Source organism: Pongo abelii, chromosome 14 (assembly GCF_028885655.2).
Source record: "Pongo abelii isolate AG06213 chromosome 14, NHGRI_mPonAbe1-v2.0_pri, whole genome shotgun sequence".
Classification (NCBI taxonomy): Eukaryota; Metazoa; Chordata; class Mammalia; order Primates; family Hominidae; genus Pongo; species Pongo abelii.
The window spans coordinates 49367218-49388472 of record NC_071999.2 but is presented as its reverse complement, the minus strand read 5'-3'; the positions used below and the strand labels follow the sequence as shown (position 1 = coordinate 49388472).

Sequence of the window (21255 nt, the reverse complement as noted above, 5' to 3'; positions counted from 1 at the left end):
CACTTGAACTTGGGAGGCGGAGGTTGCAGTGAACCAAAATTGCGCCACTGCACTCCAGCCTGGGCAACAGAGCAAGACTCCATCTAAAAAAAAAAAAAAAAGAAAGCAAAGGAACTTGCCATTCTATCTTCAGTTTTTCATAGAACTCTTACTCAAAGTTGGCTTTGTTTTAGGTAAACCTAATTTGGGAGCGAGGAGGTGGGGAGATTGGAGTCCTTCTTTTTTTTTTTTTTAAGACAGAGTCTCGCTCTGTTGCCTAGGCTGGAGTACAGTGGTGAGATCTCAGCTCACCGCAATCTCCACCTCCCGGGTTTAAGCAATTCTCCTGCCTCAGTCTCCCACGTAGCTAGGATTACAGGTACCCACCACCATGCCCTGCTAATTTTTGTATTTTTAGTAGAGAACGGGTTTTACCATGTTGACCAGGCTAGTCTCGAACTCCTGGTCTCAAGTGATCCACCTGCATTGACTTTCCAAAGTGCTGGGATTACAGGCATGCGAGCCACCACGCCCGGCCCTGGAGTTCATAATGCATGCCGATGTCCATGAGCAATTTTAAGCATCAGGTTCATAAGCATTAGTGTCTAGGAACCACAGGCCCTGAGAGCCAGCCGCGCCCATGAGGGTTCAGGGTGAGCCTGAAGTGGAGGCTAATCAGGTGAGCTTGCCTCAGGCCTCCTGGAGCACTTCCCTGTGTCCTTGCTGGCACCAGCAGCTTCTCTTTAGCAAACACATTTCTTAGTGCCCTGGTTATGTGCAGGGCAAGACTGAATGCACAACACAGGCCCATCCGCATCACCAGGGCTCTGCGACCCACTTGCAGTTGGATATTCTCTCAATGCTTCAAACTCAGCCGAAGTCTGTGATCTTGTCCACCTCAAAAATCGTATGATTCTACTTTAAAAACTGAGTTACGTATGTTCGCTAAAATGGAATCTCCCCTCTTAATTCACTCCCCGTCATTCTCCTGGTATCTAAACCGTAAGGCCAAGTTGAAAGGGTAGAAGATGATCATAGATATTATATAGCTGTGATTCTGAGTCAAATTCCCAAACCCTGTCATCACCTCCCTGCAAGGTTCTTGAGAGAGAAAAATGCAAAAAAGGTAAGCCTCAGTAGGTGGGCTTGTGGCCAGGTGGGGGCATTGGGCTCAAATTTCCAAGGGGAGCCCTGGCAAGCTGGGCAGGCACCCCCATTTCCTTGTTTCCTCATCATCCTTCAAATTCATATGAGCACGTACAATCTTTCAAGCATAGGGGAGAGAACAGTGAACAAAACAGAGCCCCTGTCCTCCTGAAGCTTATATTCTAGTTGGGGAAACAGAAAATAAATAAATAAAGATATATATACCAGCATAGGAGATCGTGGTTAGTGCTGTGCAGAAATCTGCTACGGCACGTGGTGGGCAGAATGTGTGTGTGTGTGTGCACGCACGTGCATGTACATGCTTTATTATAGTTAGTGGTGTCAGTGAGGGCTTTTTGAGGGGTGACATTTGAAGAAAGAGCTGAGTGAATTTGAGTCATGGAAATATTGAGGGGAAAAGCATCAGGTGAAAGGAAGAGCATGTGCAAAGGCCCTTTGGCCTCACGCCGGGGGGTGGAGGCAGGCCTCGGGCCTTAACATAGAGGTCTGGGCAGTGTCATTTCTCCTTCTCCCCCTCAACCCTTGCCAAACCCTGGCCACTTTTTGGACACATACTCAACAATTTTTTAAATTATTATTTTTAATTGTGGTGAAATGCACATAAATTTAACATCTTAGCCATGATTAAGTGTACAATTTGGCGGCATTAAATACATTTATTATTGTGCAACCGTCATCATCACCCATTTCCGGAATGTTCTTATAATCCCAAACTAGAACTCTGTGCCCATGAAACACCAACTCCCCGTTCCTTCCTCCCCTGAGCTGCTGGCAGCCACTGTTTCCTTTCTGTCTCTATAAATGGGACAGCTCCAGGTACCTCACACAAGTGGAATCACACAGTATCTGTCTTTTTGTGAATGGTTTATTTTGCTTAAGCATAATGTTCTCCAGGTTCATCCATGTTGGGGCATGTGTCAGAATGTCCTTCTTTTTCAGTGATGAGTAGTGTTCCATGGTATGGATGTGCCACGTTTTAGTTTACCCGTTCATCCTCTATGGTCGGTGGACACCTGGGTTGCTTCTGCCCCTTGGCTATAGTGGATAATGCCGCCATGAACATGTCTGTACAAGAATCTCTCCAAGTCCCTCTTTCAGTTCTTTTGGGGACATTCCTAGAAGTAGATAGACAGTTTTAGCTCCCTTTTCCTTGAGTTGATCCACTGTGCTTTGCACGCTGCCCCTTGTTAGTTTATGTCACTGTTAGGGAGAGCGTGTTGATCGGCTCACCTGTTTCCCTCCTCTCAGCTGTAAGTTCCTGGGGAATAGGGAGTGGTGCTTGGCACTGCACCCCCTGATGCCATGGATGGCGCACAGTCTGTGCCCCAGCAGGATTTATTCAGTGAGCAAGTCTGGAAAGGGCTGCTCCAGAAGGAGGGTGAAGGCTGGGCTGCACAGAGCCTGCCCCTCCTTTGTATTTTTACATTGGGCTTCTCTGACTGCCCCTAAAATAAAAATGGGGATAATCCATCTTCCTGTGAGAGAAATGAAAACCCATGAAGACTAAATGTCCTGCCTGCTGTCCACGTGCAGTGAGGGTTGTGGCCGGGACCAGAATCCTTGCTTCCCTGTTCTCTAGTCAGTGCTGCTGCTGGAAACCAGAGTCTTCTTTTGTTTTCCCTCTCACCTCTGGCTGCCTCTCTTTCCCCTCAAAGGTCAGAGCAGTGCCAAGGACAGAAGAGAGAGTAGACCCAGCCTTGGCCCTGCTAGGCTGGGCAGCCTGGCAGGTAGAGTCAGCAGGGGTAGAGCTTGCTTTCCTGTTCACAATCTTCAACCAAGTTCAGGGAGGTCTGAGTACTGAGGTCTTCAGAGCCACTGCAGCCCCAGGTAGCTGAGGACAACCTCCGAGCGCAGGAGCGCAAAGGCTGGCGTTCTTCAGGCTCTGAGGCTGTCCCTCCTGGTGGAGGTGAACTGCTTATTATCGGTGTGGACAAGACTGTGGGTATGTGTGTGAGTGTGTGGAGGTGATACAGAGAGGCCTAAGGGGTGTGTGTGTGTGTGTCAGGGGGTGAGTGTGTGTATGAGAAAGGCAGAGGCAGCGGGAGAGAGAGAGTGCAATGCAGAGAAGGCAGAACCTTCCTCATAGAGTTTTGGGGGTTACATGATCTGAAAAGCACTTGGAACAGTACCTTGCTCACAGCAATGGCTGCGTTGATGATTTTTATTGTTATAGAGGCACAGACACAGAGAAAGGCAGAGAGGGAGAGGGGAGAGTGAGGAAAGAAGGTGGGAGGCGGCAGGAGCGAGGAAGAACTACATTCTGGAAACCTCAGAGATTTAACAAAAGGGTGGAATCTGGGAAAAGCTCCCCTGCCTGTTTGTTCTCTTATAAAGCTGATTATGCTTACCTTCTTCTCCCATGGTATTTTAAACTTAAATAACACAGTCTCCATTGTGTAAAGCAAAATAATTTTCCAGATTCCCTGTGTACCTCAGTGCACCATGCTTAGGGAATCTGCCCGGCAACACGGACAGACTGTGGGAGTCTGCCGCGGAGGCTGCGTCCCCCGCTTGCTGGTTAGGGTGCTCCTGTGTGCCCAGCCTTCCAGGCCTGGCCTCCCCGCAGCCCCCCAGCCAGCCCCCCAGCACAAATCATTTGGGCTTTATCTTATCTTTAGCAGGAGAATGCTTCCCAGATGTGTAGGATTAATGGTGAATATTACACAGCACCCCCTGGACAGAGATGGGTCCTGGGTGACTCCAGGCCCTAAAAACCTTTCCCCAGCGTGGACTAGCGGGGAGCTCCAGCCCCCACCTGAGAGCTGAAGGAGCATCCCCTCCCTGCTTTGTGATGGCTCCAGAGACAAGACGTGTGCCCTGCCCCCACCCCACATTGTCTACTTTGATTTACAGCACAGCCATCACAGGGGGACCTTTTTGGTTAACATTTACAAAAGTGCTTTCTGTCTGGTTTCTAGATGGAGACTGACAGGATCCTGGCTTGGGGGCCCTCCGGCAGGGCTGGCTGCTGGGCTGGCAGGCTCTGGCGCTCCCCTTCCCCAGAACCGACTTTGTCCCTGGCAGCCATGGTGGCTGTACTAACTACATTCTTCCTCCACCTTTGCACTAAGAAAAGCAAATAAGCAGACCAAAGAACTGTTTGCATTTGCCCCAGATGCTCCCTGGCTGCAGGAAGAGGTCAGTAGGGAGCATGCAGGGAGAGGGGAAGGGAGACCGGCTTCTGCAGGGAGGGCACGCTGGCCACCTAGGCCTGGGGAGGGACGGAGGGAAGGCTTGTCCAGCCCAGCACAGGCCTGCGGAGGGGCACTGTGGCCGCAGTGCATGAAGTCTGAAGAGGTGATGTGCTAGATACCCCAATCCCTGGCATATTCTGCATTTCAAAACAGAGAATAAATAGTCTTGCCACTATAGAGTGGCAAGAGCTGTTCCTTAGCAAGAGAAAGAGACAGAAACAGAGACAGAGAGGAACAGACATGGAAAGACAGAGACGGAGACAGAAAAATACACAGAGAAATGGAGAGACAGAGAGAGAGAGACACACAGATAGACAAAGGCATAAAGAGGCCCGCCGCACCCTAGGGATATGTTGTCAAGGGTGGCTTTTTTGTGATGAAGATTTGCAGCCTATTTTGCGCGGCTGGCCGGCCTTGGCCTCCTGCGGTCGTTGCTGCCCCAGGGAAGGCTGCTCGCTGTCTTCCTCCCACCGCCTTGCCACTGGCAGCAAAACCAAGCTGGGTTATGACATCAGCGACTTTTCCCCTTCTCAGCCCCGGGGTAGATGGGCCAGGTTGGAAAGCAGCAGGAAACTTTTCCAACACTAACAAACAATGAGCTCAGGTAGCAAGCCCTGATATTAGAAAACGGGAGAGACTCTTAGGGGTTTCACTCAGCCTGAAAGGAAGCCATGTCTTTCCCAGAGCCAAGTCCCAGTCCCTTTTCAGGGCAGCCGGCCAAGCTGGGAGATTGGGAGCTGGAAAGATGTCCCCTGAAATACAGGTTTGGTGACTCTAACCGTGAATGGCCCCGATTCACAGGGGAGGGTTGCTGTTCCTTTGCCATCCTTTGCCTATTTGCAGCACTTGCTGAAAAATAGAAAGAAACACCCAGACAGGAGCTTGGGCTGTATAGGCAGGGGACAAATGAAATGTTTTCCTACTGTGTAAAAAGTCCAAGTGTTCCCATATGCAGAGCTTGGGACAATGTCATCAGCTCCTCTTCATTTTTTCCCAAATAACCTCCTTTAAGAGACAGCAAACACCAGTGCTGTGGAGATATGTCTAATTGCAGATACTTTCTGTTCATCATCATATTGAACGTCGTTGCGTGTTCCAGCAGCCACCAACTTCCTCAAGAGGAAAATTCGATTGTGCACCGAGCGGCAGCGTGAAGAGACCGGGCCAAGCAGGCAGGGTGCTGCGGGTCAACAAGGTGCTGCTGTGCTCCTGAAGCCTTCAGGATCCTCAGCCTGGGAGCTCAGGAAAGGGTGGGGCTCCAGCTCACCTGGCTTTCCGCCTTACTGAGCTCCAAAGACAGGCTTGTTCCATGTCACGGAGAGCCCTTATCCTGCGTGTGCGTCTCGCTCCCTGAGAAGCCTATTTGTGCCTTGTCACCAGAAATGTACCTTTTTTCTTCTCTCATCTGTCCCTGACACCCCCAGCTTATCTAGCCTGAAGAGAGGCTATCAAAATGCTAATAGCCAGATGGAAAACAAGGAAAAATAAGCCCTTTCCCATAAGGAAGCAATACGGATTTTGGAACCGAAGACATTTCTACTATTCTCCCAACATCATTCCCTCCGCCCTGGGTGTGCTTCCAAGAGGGTCGGAGGTGTCACCTGCCGTACCCTAGGACTGGCTGAGGCAAAACACACCTGGAGATTTCCTGTAAATGAAAAAGTGAATCACTAAAAGGGGGAGCTGTCATCCCCCGGCATTTTTCTGTGCACAGGCGACCTAGTGTTGGGATGGCAGCAGAACTCGGACAACGGAGCCAACATGCGGAGGGAAGCCCTCACCAGCCTGCATTCGACTTGTGTGAGAGAGAAGTGAACATTTACGTGCAAAGCCACTGAGCTTTTGTTGTTGTTCCTGCAGCACAGGGCATTCTAACCTGCCTAATACTGAAACGAGTACTGTTAGGCTCGATCTGTAAAAAGGAGAACATAAAAGGCCTGCATATTCTCTTTTAGGTCCTAAAAATGCAGTGCTCTCTTCTTGGCCTTGCTCTGACCAGGCTGTTGAAAATCTGTCACCCCGCCAGTCGCCATTGTATTATCTTGCTTTATTTTTCTTCATAGTATTTATTGATAATTTATGTGCTTATTATGTCTCCCTGACTGGAATGTAAGTTCCATGAAGGCCAGGACTTGTGCCTTAAAACAGGGCCTGGCACAGAGTAGGCACTTAATGTGTATTTTTGAAAGTGAATTGCGGGCTGAAAATTCTGAAAATAGTTAAGCACAGATTTTTCAAAAAAGTTAATAAAGGTGAAGGCCTTCCTTGCCTTTATTAAATGCTTAAAATGGATCAGTGGCGGGGTAGAGATGGAAGGAGTCACACACAGACTGTACCTTCAATGGGTTTCAATCTAACTGGGAGACAAAATATAGAAACATGAAACAAGCAGAAAGCAAATCTCTAGGTACATAAGAGTTAATTAAGTACTAAGAGTGTACTTAAATTCGTGAGGAGGAAGGGGAAGAGGACTGTCCAGAGGTATGGCTAACCACCAAAAACTCTCTGGAGCAGACAGGTTTGGCAGCAGACTGAGAGCAGGGTTCTCCAATTTGAGCTTGCAGAAGAATCACCTGGAAAGCTTCTAAAACCCACACTATTGGCCCCACCCCCAGAGTTTCTGATTCACTAGATCTGGATTATACCTGGGGATCTTTTTTTTTTTTTAAGACAGAGTCTTGCTCTGTTACCCAGGCTGGAGTGCAGTGGCACTATCATAGTTCACTGCAACCTCGAACTCCCCGGTTCAAGCGATCCTCCCACCTCAGCCTCCCCAGTAACTAGGATTTCAGGCATGTGCCACCAAGCCCAGTTAATTTTTTTTTTTTGTTGAGATGGAGTTTCATTCTTGTTGCCCAGGCTGGAGTGCAATGGTGCAATCTCAGCTCACTGCAACCTCTGCCTCCTGGGTTCAAGTGATTCTCCAGCCTTGCCTCCTGAGTAGCTAGGATTACAGGCATGTGCCACCATGCCCAGCTAATTTTGTATTTTTAGTAGAGATGGGGTCTCACCATGTTGGCCAGGCTGGTCTCGCACTCCTGACCTCAGGTGATCCACCCACCTCAGCCTCCCAAAGTGCTGGGATTACAGGTGCCCACTGCCACGCCCAGCTTAATTTTAGTATTTTTAGTAGAGATAGGGTTTCTCTGTGTTGGCCAGGCTAGTCTCGAACTCCTGACCTCAGGTGATCCACCCACCTTGGCCTTCCAAAGTGCTGGGATTACAGGCCTGAGCCACCACACCTGGCCTCACCTGTATTTTAAATTGAGTTTTACTGGGTAACAGCCATGGTCATTCATTTACATATTGTCAACTGCTGCTTTCAAGCTACAACAGCAGAATTTAACAGTCTCAAGACCATATGGCCTGCAAAGCCTAAAATATTTACTGGCCCTTTACAGATAAAGTTTGCTGAACCCTAGAGAGAAGTCATGGCCCATGGCTGGCAGATGGAAGCCTCAGGACCTGAAGATTTCTCAAAGAAAGGGACCTGCTGCTGAGAGCAATTAATACATGTTCACAGCTTGCAGCTGAAGCCTGATGATGGCTGTAGGATAAAGGACATCACCCAGATGACATTTTGCCTCCAAAGCTCTGGGGACCAATTGTGGAAGAACTGCAGGGATATTATGTTAGAATGTTCTTGTGTCTGGATAGGATGAGAACTGTCTTATAACAAAGTGCAGCCCCCATGTCTGAGGGCATGTTTCCTGTGTTTAGGCACTTCTGAAGCAGGGAGCACCTTCAGGGGGCACTGGCCTTCCCAGAAAGAGTGTTTGACCTGTGATGATGTCCTGGGGGAGGGGACCTAGAAAAAAACCTTAGCCTTTCCATAGGCACGATTATTCTCCTCTATAGAGCCTCAAAAGTCAAGTCAAGTAGTAAGCACACTGTGCTCCAGTCTGTGGCCACAGACACACACAAGGACTGGAGCAAAACCAAACATAGTGTATCATCACCACTGAGCCCCCAGGAGCCCCCAGATGCTTCTGAACGTCAAAGGAGAAAGAAGCTGTCAGAGATCAGGCTGACTGTGGTGGGTTAGGTGTGCGGCATTGCCTCTGGGTCCCTGCTTTAGTTTAATCAAACTAAATCTGGTGGTGAATTGGTTCCCAAATGTTCATCGGTGGATGGGCAGCATCAGGATTGTCCACATCTTTTAAAAAACACGTACGCAAAACCTATGCATGTCTTCCTCTGAGAGTTTGCTTTTCAGCAGGCTTGGGGTGGATTCCTACTTTTAAGAACTCCCCACGCCCGTCCTAAGTGATTGTGAGTCCCAGTAAGTGAATGCTGACAAAGTGAACCTGCCAGCATGGACATTTATATGAAATAAATGGACATTAATTTCACAGTCTTTCTATGGATTCAAGGTGGTGCTGGATCCACAGGCTCACCTGGCCCCCTAGCTTTCTCTGCAGAATCTGCCAATGTGCCTTCAATCCCAAAAGAAGTAGCTTTTCATGTGCTGCTGGAGCTTTTGATTGGCTGTGACTGAGATGGGACTTTAAGTTCTCACCAGGATGCAAAGTGGGGTTCCAACTTTACTGCTTTCTGAACCCTGCTGATCTGTCCCCAACCAAGGGCTTGATTTTCTTCTGAAGTGCAGTGTTTTTTAAACGGTGGTTGAAATCTGTTCATGGGTTATAAAATCAGTTGTTGAGGATGCAACCATTTTGAATTAATTTTTAATTCAAAAAATTAAATAGACTAGAAATTTTTAATTTTTAATTCAAAAAATAGACTAGAAAAAAATCAGAGTGCATCATATATGGTAGGGATAAGTGTAATTCTTTCTGTAAAACTTGTTTTGGAGGGTACGTTGTGCATTGGGCTGCTGTGTATTTCTTACTAGGTTTCACAGGGAAACTGCTGTCATCTCTGCAGTACAATATAGATCAACAATGGCCCTAACTTCCTTAAGACAGTTCTCATGTCTGCTTGCAGAGGACAGATGGAAAAAGTCACCAGGGAGGGCAGACTGCCATATACAAGTACTTCAGGGAGGCTACCTGGAAACTAATAGAAAACCAGTTTGTGGACGATTGCAAAGCCTGGGGAGAGAAATCAATCTTGGACAGTTTTATGGATGGCAGCCAACAGCCCACCACGCTCAGCCCATCGCACCTGTCACCTGGGGACAAGCAGGGTCTATCTGGAACCGACTCTGGCCAGGATTCAGTTTCCCTTTCCTTGAAGTGGGGATAATCACCCTCTTGACTATTGCTGTTATGGGAAAGGCCAAATTAGGGGAAAAAATTCTGTCCAATAAAGGATGAACCACAAAGCTCAGGCCAGTAATGGCCTCTATTGGTGGTTTGGGAGGTATGCTTGTATGGGCATTAAGGGAGAAAGAGAAGGTCTGCACTCAAATCAAGTCTAGGCAATGTGGGAGTTGGAAAGAGACACGTGGGAGCACAGACCCAGTCACCTGAAGGCAAGGAGCCTTTCTTTTTCCTCCTCTTGGCAGGCAGTGTGGGCTCCCAGGCCCCAAGCAGGATCCCTTAGGGCTGATCTCTTACCACACACTGGGTGGCATCAGAATTGTCTACAATTCTGATTGTAGACAATCAGACTCGGTGATTGTCTGACTCGGTGACCTAGAAGAGGACAGTCAGAGCCAACAGGATGAGGGGACCAGCTTGGAGAGCATCTATTGTGTGCCACCCTTGAGTGGCTGGAAATGTCTTCTGCCACTTTGCGAGGGGCTGGGGGCTGGGGAGTGGGAGTGGCAAGGGAACACGGGGTGGTAGACTGTTCCCAGGGCTGCTGATTTTGGAGCAGTCTGACTACCCTCTCTTCTTAGTGGGAAAGAAAGGAGGAAGAAGGGGGAAGGGATGCTTTTGGAGGGGAGCTCAAAGGGTGGGAGAAAAGAAAGCCTGAAAGAACATCACTAAAAGGTCTGAAGTTAAAGACTCCAATGAACAAAAAGCCCCCTAATTCAAACAGTGCCACTAACACCAAAACCTGTAAAGTGGTCCAGAGAGACCCTGGTCATGTCTGTCACTTTCCTTTTTAAAGCTCTCGTGAAGTTAATGAATGAAAAAAATTGCTAATGCAAAGATGGAAATTAATAAAAACAAAAGCATGCTTCGTATTGCAGGGTGACCACCTCTAATCTTACCAGTGATCCTGTGGCTGTCCCTGTAACTTCCTTTGGCAACACCATGCTTTGAAGCTGTGGGGAAGGCTGGCCAGGGAGAGAGCCTCACCCCCGCATTCTGCCAGCTGATCCCCCCAGAGGGCTGCAAGACTCCTGATTTACCCAGAGCTCTGGAGTGGCTGAGGCTGGGCCCTGGGGTTGGATGGTTCTCACCAAGAGGCCTGGGACATCTGCTCTGTGCTAAGCTCCGAGGCAGACTACAGAGGAGATAATGACTAATCGGACCTTCACGTACATTGTACATGCCTTTTCTGAACTGAAAAAGAGAAGAACAAACAAGATAAAAATATTGAAAAAAAAGAACAATCAAATGTGTAGAAAATGCAGGGTCATTAGAACTGCCCAGGGCTTCATTCAGGCAAAGATCTTGAGGGTCTGGCCAGGGACCTGCTGAGTAAATCTAGCTCTGGTTCCCCTCCCACAGATTCCCTGCTCCTCCTCCAACTGCATAACCAAGTCTCCCCACCTCCCAGCTTTCCTTGAGCTATTCTGCTATTTTCTTCACTTTAGTTTTCTCACTATAACCCACACATGGTATAAGGTTGAACGAAGACATTTATTTGTAAAACCACTTCTCAATGGAGGAGAGATTGTATCCATAGAAAGTAAACCAGTGATCATTCAGAGGGTCACATGCACGCATTAGTGAAACCAAGGGAAAAACCAAAAAGACAGCACTGCTGCGGACGACCCGCGTGGCTACTAATCCTGCCAACAGAAAAGCAAAATGTCCTTTCCGCTTGAGAACACAGATGCACCAAGATGTCCTGTGAGAAGGCAATTTGGTCTGACATCCACAATGAAGTGATCAGGGAACAAGTGGGGGAGCGTTTTTTTCTATTCCGTGTGGCCTGCTTGTTTCCCGCAGAAACTGGCTGACCGCTTCCGTTGTCCTCCCCCCTCCAGTGGGAGGGAGGTGGTGTCAAATCCCTGGCCTTCTCACATACCCATCCTTATGCTCTGAATGATCTGAAAGATAGCTGAAAAGAGGAAAACACCACAGCTCAGACACCACACTGCACACAGCTGGAAACCCAGCCCACAGTGAGCCCGGCTTCTGCAGACCCCTGGGCCCTGACGTGTTAGCTCACAGCTGATTAGATGTTTCCTAACAAGGAGTTAAGTTAACAAGAGGTCAGTGAACTTCTTTAAAAAGGCAGCCTCGCTCAGTCGGCTGATGGATGCCTCAGGGATTTATAGATAACTCCTGCTAATTCCACCAGCAGTTAAGGCCAGAAATCCCTCAGGCACTGAGAGGAGATTTGGCCCCCTTCCCCAGCAAAGTTCTGGGGCTGCCTGGGAGAGGGATATGGGCTTTCGTGCAGAAACTGCACTCATTAAACAGGTCAGTGAGTCTGCCTTTTCAAAATGGCTGTGACCTGTAAAACAATGAGCCCTGTGCTGGGAAGGCAGACCAGGTGCTTGGAGCAGCCCACCGGGCCCGGCCTCTGGCTGCCCAGATCCCTCCATGCGTGCATATCTTCCAGCTGCTTGGAACTCTCTGAAAGGCAGCTGTCTCTCATGGAGAGCGGCACTGATTTATTCAGGGCTCAACCTTTAATAACTGGGGTTGTCAAGGGGGTGGGTAGCTTGTAAGCCCACAGAGAACTCCTGGGACCCTTGCCCATGTGAATGAGAGCTGGTTACATAGCTTCAGCCTGCTTCCAGCTATTGGGTTTCAAATGTGTCCCAGGAGAGGAAGATCCCAACTTCTTTTTCACATCTTCCCAGTGAGCAACCTTGGTCAGTGTTGACAAAGATGATGGTAATGATAAGAGTAACTACCACGTATTGAATGGCTTTTTTTTTTTTTTTTAAGGAAGGTGGGTATAGTCTCATCTAACCATATGTAAAAACAGAATAAACACTGAGCTCTCAGGGGTCTTACCCCTTCTCGCCTTCTTAAAGTCATCCTGGAATACATCCAGGATCCACCGCAAAACAGTTATCCAGAACCCTAGGAAACAAGTCATTCAAGTTTCATCATCTGGCATCAGTGAGCACATCCTATGTGTCAGACACTGTGCTTCAAGGATACAAAGAGAAATGATGCACAGGGCCTTGGGGAATTGTTCTTGGACAGCTGGGTTTTAAGAGTAGACAAACGTGAATGCATTTTTTGGCTTTTTTCCCCCTAAAAACACTGTACCCATCATCACTACCTTTCTAAATTGGAGATACAAACATATTTCAATGCTAACTTTTCATGAGTGTTCAGTGTCACCATAATGAAAACCAGTAACTGATGAGACGTGCTGTGATCTGGTTACAGAGGAGGCAGCATTTGATCTGACACTGAAATGCTTCTGCTCAGCTGCACTTCTGGGCTCCCATTTCTGCTTCTGATCATTTTTTGGGTCTCTTTCTTCTCATCTCTGGTCACATCTCTCGTATTACTACACCAATCTGCAGTGGGCCCTCTACTATTATTTTGTTGCTGTAGACTAAGCTGAAAACAGAAACTGTTAGAATTATGAGTCAAATCAGAGTCAATCAGCTCCATGTGAGTGTCAGGGACTCATCTGTAGATATGGTGAAGGTGTTGGTCCAACAACTTGTGATATTTAATTCTGGATGTGCTCAGATGTTTTCTTAGCTAAGTTTGGGTTCTTGGGTGGGTCTTTTTTTTTTTTTTTTTTGAGACAGAGTCTTGCTCTGTCGCCTAGGCTGGAGTGCAGTAGCGCGATCTGGGCTCACTGCAAGCTCCGCCTCCCTGGTTCACGCCATTCTCCTGCCTTAGCCTCCCCAGTAGCTGGGACTACAGGTGCCCGCCACCATGCCCGGCTAATTTTTTGTATTTTTAGTAGAGACGGGGTTTCACTGTGTTAGTCAGGATGGTCTCGATCTCCTGACCTCGTGATCCACCCACCTCAGCCTCCCAAAGTGCTGGGATTATAGGCATGAGCCACCGTGCCCGGCCTTGGGTGGGTCTTAACAGGAGCAGTTGGAAGAGAAAGTACCCTACAACAATTTATAAGCTTGCAGAAATATCTGATGTTCCTTTCCTCCCTACCAAGGCTCACAAGGAGTAAAAATTAAATAAATATTCTGTATTCTGGCTCAATAGGAATGCCAGGAGGCAGCTGTATATTCAACATTAGGAAAAAAAAAATTACATCTACCATGCCTCAGACTTTGTTCTTGTGATCAGGGAACTATCGCTAATCCTGACAAACAAGTTGACTTTAGAGCAGAAAGTTAGGATCAGATGGAATTGGGTTGAATATCAGCTCTTTGCTGAAAAGCTGTGTGACTGGACAAATAATTAACCTCTGAGAGGCTGCTTCCTGTTCTGTAAAATGAGGATCATGGCCTTTGCAGGGCTGTCATAGGGATTAAACCATATGACATATAGGAAGGGTCCTCACACATGGAGGACTCACTGCTTGGTAGCTACTGCTATCATCACTGTTACTATGACTACAACAACTGCTGCTTCTCCCTGTCCCAGCATGCAGACCAGTGCTTAGCACTATCTGCCACCCTACAGAGTTGTGAACTTTGAGAAATTACTACACAGTTCTGAGCCCTGCTTTCTCTACCTGTAAAACTGTGGATAATAAGTACCTCAAAGGATGGCAAGGAATAAATATGATGACATATATAGATGCTCAAAAATACTACTTCTCACTTACTTTTGCCCTTAGACAAAAAATTATCAGCAGGATGTAAGTCACCAAATAGGAAACCATCTGTGTCTTAGTCCATGTAACTCTCATATTAAGTTAATTCATAACTTCAAAAGTTTGAGGTAATAAGAAACCATGCAATTCTTTTTTAAGGAACTGTTACAAATCTCTTTAAAGAATCTAAGACAGTCCAGGTGCGGTGGCTCATGCCTGTAATCTCAGCACTTTGGGAGGCCAAGGTGGGCAGATCATGAGGTCAAGAGATCGAGACCATCCTGGCCAACATGGTGAAACCCCGTCTCTACTAAAAATACAAAAATTAGCTGGGCGTGGTAGTGCCAGCTACTTGGGAGGCTGAGGCAGAAGAATCGCTTGAACCTGGGAGGTGGAGGTTGCAGTGAGCCGAGATTGCGCCACTGCACTCCAGCCTGGGTGACAGAGCAAGACTCCGTCTCAAAAAAAAAAAAAAAAAAATACATAAAAATAATAAAAAGAAAGCATCTAAGATAAAGTTTGCACGTCTCAGAACAGTGACACTGATATTAAAACAACTTACCTAGTTCCTTGAGTTTGCTTTAAAAACTGAGGATCATTCCTGATCATAATTGAATCCATGAATTAACATATAAGAGTCCAACAATCCTTAACATGTTCACAGATGAACCTTCTTGGAGACACTACTTTGAATAAAGTCTATTTTTTAAGTTCACCATTTACCTCCACAAGATAACAGAGAGATGGCTGTGTTTATTATTTCTTTTTCAGTTGTATCATTGTCTTTATGAAAACGTACACATCTTATACTAATTATATCAACTGTAATTCTGTGTACCTGCCAATACTGACCTGCAGAGTAACCTCAGCCTTCCAAATGCTGACTTTCCGAGGCGGCAAATGGGAAGGGAGCCAGCAATGAGTTCAAAAGAGGGAAAGGAAGCGGGGAGTCTAGACCCTGACAAGTTAATAACTTAACAGTGGGTGAACAAAGCTGAGAAAACAGCAGAGCAGGCTGCAGGAGAGGAACTGTGGGCAGGCGAGACAGCGGGGAGGAGAGATGCCAAGAAAGGGAGGGACAGTAGGCATTCCAGGGCGGGCGATCAGGGCGTGGGCAGGTCCCAGAGGTTCAGAAAAGTCCAGGGGAGAGCAGGAGCTACCAGACCCACGAAGCCTCTGCATCCTCCTACCTGTGTCAAGGATCCTGGCCCTTGGTAACCTTAGATGATCCCATTTCTCTTTTTTCAGCACCCCTTTCTACAAAGTCTTTAGGCTTTAACATGCTAGGAGCACTCCCACTGAAAAATCAAATACACCAGAGCTATCTGCCTGACTCCACATCCCCATCCACGGGGCCCTCTCTTCCTCTTCACAACCATTTCTAAAGAGCTGTCTATGCTCACTTTCTGCACTCTCTTACCTGCTATTCTCGCGTCAATCCACCTCATTTTAGCTTCTGTTCTCTTCCCTCCATTGAATATCTTTTGCTAAAGTCACAAATGACTTTTGAGTTGCTTAGTGTAACAGGCATTCTTCCACCTTCTTTTGCCTTACCCCCTGCTCTCCCCCGCTGGGCACTTCCTGCTGGAAACTCTTCCCTTGGCCTCTGTTCTAATTGGCCTCTAGGTTCTAATTTTCCTCCTTCTCTTGGATCTTTCCTCTAAACTTGTTTTAGAGGAAACAATCCACTTGACCATTAAACATAAGCACTGACATTCTGCAGTGAACATCACTGGCTTTCTTCTCGTTATGTTCTTTCTCCTTAGGCAATGCCTCCCAGCCCACAGTTTGAATTGCCACCTAGCTGTTGATGATGCACAAATGTGTATCTCCAGCCCTGACTTCTCTGAGCTCCAGCACACCTTCCACTATCTAGTTGATATCTACACCTGGGTGGCTCAGAGATACCTCGGACTCAACAGGACCTTCTCATGATCTCGTCCCACTGCTAAAACTGGCATCATTATCTTCCACCTTGCATGTAGACTCAAAATACCACAGTCCTTCCTGACACCTCCAATTGATAACCAAGACCTGTGGATTTTACCTGGGAATCTTGTGATTATGCACCCTTCTTTCCATTCCTCAGAAGCCACCCTAGTCCAAGTTACCATCATCCTCCCCAAGACCCCAGTGAGGCCCTCCCAGTGCTCGACTCTTGCTCTTCTTCCATCCTTTCTCCATACTGTAGCTAGAATTATCCTTTCAATAAAAGCAAATAATACACTGTCACTCCCATGTTTACTGCACATCAAAAGCTTCCCGTTGCCCAATCCCTGATGAGGCCTCCATGACCTGCACATCATGGCCCCTGTCCAGACCTGTCAGACTCACCTTGTATCACTCTTCTCCTTGCTTGGGGTACTCCCTCATGTTTTCAAAAGCTTCCTGCTCTCACCACAGGGCTTTTATTTATTTATTTATTTATTTTTTTGAGATGGAGTCTCACTCTGTCACCAGCCTAGAGTGCAGAGGCGTGATCTTGGCTCACTGCAACCTCTGCCTTCCGGATTCAAGCAATTCTCCAGCCTCAGCCTCCTGAGTAGCTGGGACTACAGGAGCGCCCCACCATGCCCAGCTAATTTTTTTGTATTTTTAATAGAGACGGGGTTTCACTGTGTTGGCCAGGATGGTGTCAATCTCTTGATCTCATGATCCACCCGCCTTGGCCTCCCAAAGTGCTGAGATTTACAGGAGTGAGACCACAGGGCTTTTACACATGCCATTCTTTCTGTCTGAAATACTTCTACCCCACCCTATTCCCTAGTTTCCTTCATCAACCAAAATTTAATGTCTTCAGAGAAGCCTTCTTTGATCACCTGGAGCAGAGGTTCTCAGACTTGAGCATGCATCACAGTCTCTTGGGGACAGGTTAAAACACAAATGCTGGACACCTTCCCCCCAAACCCTGGAGTTAAGGGACTGAGAATCTGTGTTTCTAACAAGTTCACAGGGGACGTTGAGATGCCGGTCCAGGGACCACACTTTGAGAACCACTTACCTGAGAGTACACCAGTCCTTTGCATTATATGATTTCATAACCTCATGTGCCTCTCCTTTACATAGTTTCATGGCTGAAATTGTACAGTTTCATGGCTTGAAAGTGTTTTGGTGTGATTACTTGATTAACTCATCTTTCTTTGCCATTAGACTATAAGCTCCAGGATAACAAGGACCAGGTATGTACAAAGTAGGTCCTCTGTAAATATTATTGAATTACTGAAAAGTGAACGATTGCGAAGAGCACAGAGGAAAATACATTTTAAAAACCTCAAATGACTACTTTGCAAACCCAAAGAGTCAGCATCAAATGGCTGCCTTTAGATCCAAATGTCTCTAAAGCTCAGTCTTTGAAGGGGAAGTACAAGACCATAAACTCCTAAAGGCCTGATAATGGGCCATCCCAACCCACTCTCACCCTGGGGACTGACCCTCCCCAGCTAAGAGGGAGTGCCAGAAGGACACAGGGATGACATAACAAGTGGGTCCCATAGGAAAGTGTCAGAAAGCTGGAACGCTGTCAGATAACAGGAAGCTTCCTAAAGCCACTTTTATTGACAATAAATTGATGATAAAAGAGATCAAGGGAGTTGCTGAGAAGAGAGATTAAGAGAGCCAGGAAGAAGAATATCCTTTAGGAGAAGAAGTCAACCTAGCAATCATACAGTTTTGCTTATTTTTCATTAAAGAAAATGAAAATGATGAAAGAGCTGGTAGAAAGCAAAGTACAGGCCCTCTGAGAAACAAGCTGAAATGTTAGGAGACAAGACATTGCAAAATGGATCACTAAGTTCTCTAAAAGAATCAGCACAAAGAAAGTCAAAAGCAAGATGCCATTTTCTGGTGGCTTCTCTAGAGATGGAGAAGAGGGAAAAAAGAGAGATGCCGGAGACAGGCAGGGCAAGGAGGTGCTATTAAAACCCAGATGTTATTAGCAAAGAATGTAAAGCTTTCTATCCGCATTAAAATAGCAGAAAGATGCTTCTGAGAGAGAGCCTCTACACAATCCCAAATGCCCCCAGGGCACCAATGAGGCTGCAGGTCACCTTAAGGGAGCCGATGGCTGATGAGATGTCTTCTCCAGGCTGTGCATCTCAGATCCCGAGGATGAACTCCAGAGCAGATGAATGGCCTCAGTCTTTCCTTCAAGGCCGGCCAGTTCCTTAAACATCTCACTTGCCAGTCTTGGGGGTGGGGTGACTCCCTCTGGATGTTACAGTTTTGAGAAAGTTCTGGCAGTCTCCAGGAAAGGCCAATTTATGTGGTTGACCTGCAAATATGGTGAATTCAAGTCTGTCCTGGAGCAAGTGTCCAGGGCGGGTGGGTGGGGACACCGGTGACCCAACCAAGAGGCAGCCTGCGGCTGGGTCAAGTCTTTCTCCATCTGGGAGCAAGACCCAGTATGGCTGCACATCAGGAACCTCTGAAAAACACACTTTTTCTGGCAGGAAAAATAGGGGATGTTTTAGCAGGAGCTTTTTTCAATACACAGTCATATGCTAAAGGCCTAAATTGGTGGAAAACTTTTGCTCCATAGAACTTCTAGGGAAACAGTAAGAGAGAGGGAATGCAGGGTAATGGAAAACAGATGGGTTTTAGAGTCTGAAAGAAGTAGGTTTGGGGACTAGCTCTCTCACTTTTTAGCTATGGGACATTGGCCAATTTCCTCTATGAGCCTCAGTTTCGTGATCTGGAAAAATGAGTGTAATGGCATCTTTGCAGGGACTATGTGACCAGAGGAGAAGATGTATGTGTAGGGCCTGGCATTACAAGTAGTCAGTCCTCAATAAATGGTAGCCAAAACAGTTGTACGAACAGATCTTGCTCACCCTCATGGGCTAGTTTATACAGAATTCTTTCTAGCCTTAGAGAAGTTCTAGCTATTCCTGCAGAGGTGACACCACTGACTCTCTGATTTACAAACCCTATGCTTTATCTATCCAGGGGGGCCGCTGGTCTCGGCTCATGGAGGTTCCTCAATATCTCAGTGCTATGCTCACCCACTACAAATTTTCTCACCATCAAAAAGCAAAGCTACCAAAATGGGCAACATTTTATTTCTTCCTTCTTAAGCATTCAGAGCTTTGGTAAGGACCTTCCCATGGAGGTGGACAGTTGGGAAGGCAGTGTGAGCAAGACCATAAACATAATTACAAGAACAGCAAACACTTATAAAGCCAATACTGTCACTCCACTAAACATTCCACATTCATTGCCTCAGTTAATCCTCAGGATTAATAGTCCTGAGAGTCCCAGGAGTTAGGAACCAGTACCATCCTCTTTTAAGAAGAGAAGAACTGAGTCTTAGAGTTGGTGTAAGTATCTTAGACAAGGCCACATAGCTATTAGGTGATTTCAAATACACAAAGTCTGACCCTGAAGTTGTAGCTCTTAGCAACCATGTTAACTTCCCCCCTATGGCATGTGCACATGCTAATGTGGTGGCTTTCACCCAATACACCACAAAATACAGACCTTTCTCAAATTTTGTGTCCCCAAAAGATTTCAGAGAGCAGCTAACATTTCACAAAGAAACGTTTCTTAGTTGTTGCAAAAGACTCCATTCTGGCTCCTCAACCTTTGGGCTCAAAGACAGTTTGCCACAAAACTGGTGGCCACACAGGGAGTGGGAAGAGAGAGCACTGAAAAGAGTGTCTCTTTGGCCTCCCATATGTCCCTGGCATGTGTGTGACTTGTACTTTTCTTCTTCCACACCATCCTTAACAGAACAGTCAGTCCTGGGGAAAGTTTGGGTGTGGCCCTTCCAGAAATGGAGAGGCCTCCAGCACATTCATACAGGGAGAGACCTGGACCATTCAAAACACAAGGCTGGGAGAACGGGAGGATTCAGGCCCTGCCAAGGACATCTCAGAGAATCACTTCTTCACATCTGTTCTGAAAAGGCTGTCCTGAAAAATGACCTGTCTGTGACATGATCTCTCTCCCCTCCCCCGACCCGCAGCAGGCAGAGGCCCTGGAGAATACAGGGGGAAAGTGCCGCCTGTTAACTGACAGACGAAAGGAATGTCCCTGCACAGAAACGGTGGAGCGACTCCCAACGGATGGTGCCTGATAAACCTCACAGGCTCTTTGTTGAAAGGCATTAACTCTGCAATAACAGAGGCCAGCCCTGGAGCCAGGCACAATTTCCTATTTGATGGGCAAAGAGAGTCCAGATGTGTGCTCCCTTCTGGTGATGAGAAAGTCATAATATCCAGCAACATAGGGAAATATACTGTACATACACACACACATGCAAGCATGCATATGCATGCATAGACATATGCACACATTCATGAACACACTAACATATACACATTCACAAATACACACACATGGAAACAAACACACACAAAAAAACCCACATATACAAACACACACACACAAATGCAAACAGAAACATACACAGGCTTCACTTCAACCAGAACAGCTGCTCTTTCATTTATTTCCCTCTAAGATTTGAACAAAGTTCTGCAGCTTAAAAAAAAAAAAAGCCCAAAAACCACTAGTCTAGATTTTTTTTAAACAAATTTTTTTCTGCTTATAAAAGTAATATATGCTGATTGACAAATTTGGAAACTATAGGAAACAGTGAAGAAAATAACAGTCACTAGTTAATCCTGTTACCCCAGAGGTTTCCCTTTGATGGGAATAAACGTTTGTCAGTTTCAAGAATAGCCAGGCTTTGGTCACCATTAAAATTCTCATAATCTCTAATTAGGAAATGAATATCAGGGTTGGCCAGAGAAAGAGAAATAAAATTGAAATTAGGAATACATGAGGGAGAAATAGTCTGAGGGAGGGAACTGGGGCATGGCTGGTATTTAAGAGTTTCCCTCTGAGAGTCAAAGGATGATGGGAATTAGATGGTGACTCCATTGATGCTGCCTGAAACTATCACTGAGGCTTCAGGACAGAGAGAAATACAACCGCATTGCAAAGAGTGGCATCTCAGATTGCTGCATCCTGTCAATGTAGGGTATCACACCCAGAGCTCAGAAAAGGTAAATAATACTGTGTGTGAGACCACAAGAAACATGTATAGGCTGACTCTAAATAAAATTATCCAAACAGGTAGCATATTAAGGAAAAGACCTCGTTTCACCAAGGCCAGGAGGCATTCTGGTCA

At 46.7% G+C, this 21255-nt stretch overlaps 1 protein-coding gene and 1 long non-coding RNA gene across 11 annotated transcripts in view; one reads left to right on the top strand and one right to left on the bottom strand.

The window, feature by feature from the left end:
• Positions 1–21255, bottom strand: part of SERP2 (stress associated endoplasmic reticulum protein family member 2) — a 43328-nt gene that overhangs the window by 6832 nt on the left and 15241 nt on the right. For 2 of the 10 annotated variants that reach the window (XM_054528981.2, XM_054528979.2), the window contains one exon: positions 1996–2261. The exons of 4 other annotated variants lie outside the window; for them this stretch is intronic. In XM_054528981.2, coding sequence (XP_054384956.2) covers positions 2182–2261 — 80 coding nt within the window. In that variant the 3' untranslated portion in view covers positions 1996–2181. Of the gene's footprint in view, positions 1–1995; positions 2262–8738; positions 9941–10464; positions 10760–11040; positions 11484–12290; positions 12461–18172; positions 18397–21255 lie in introns of those variants that run through there. 4 more of the 10 variants (XM_024231117.3, XM_054528983.2, XR_008512650.2 and 1 more) reach the window with 3 other exon arrangements.
• LOC134759836 (uncharacterized) lies at positions 4063–6566 on the top strand. Its single transcript, XR_010136688.1, has 2 exons — positions 4063–4284; positions 5440–6566. It is a non-coding gene; the product is annotated as an uncharacterized LOC134759836 (long non-coding RNA).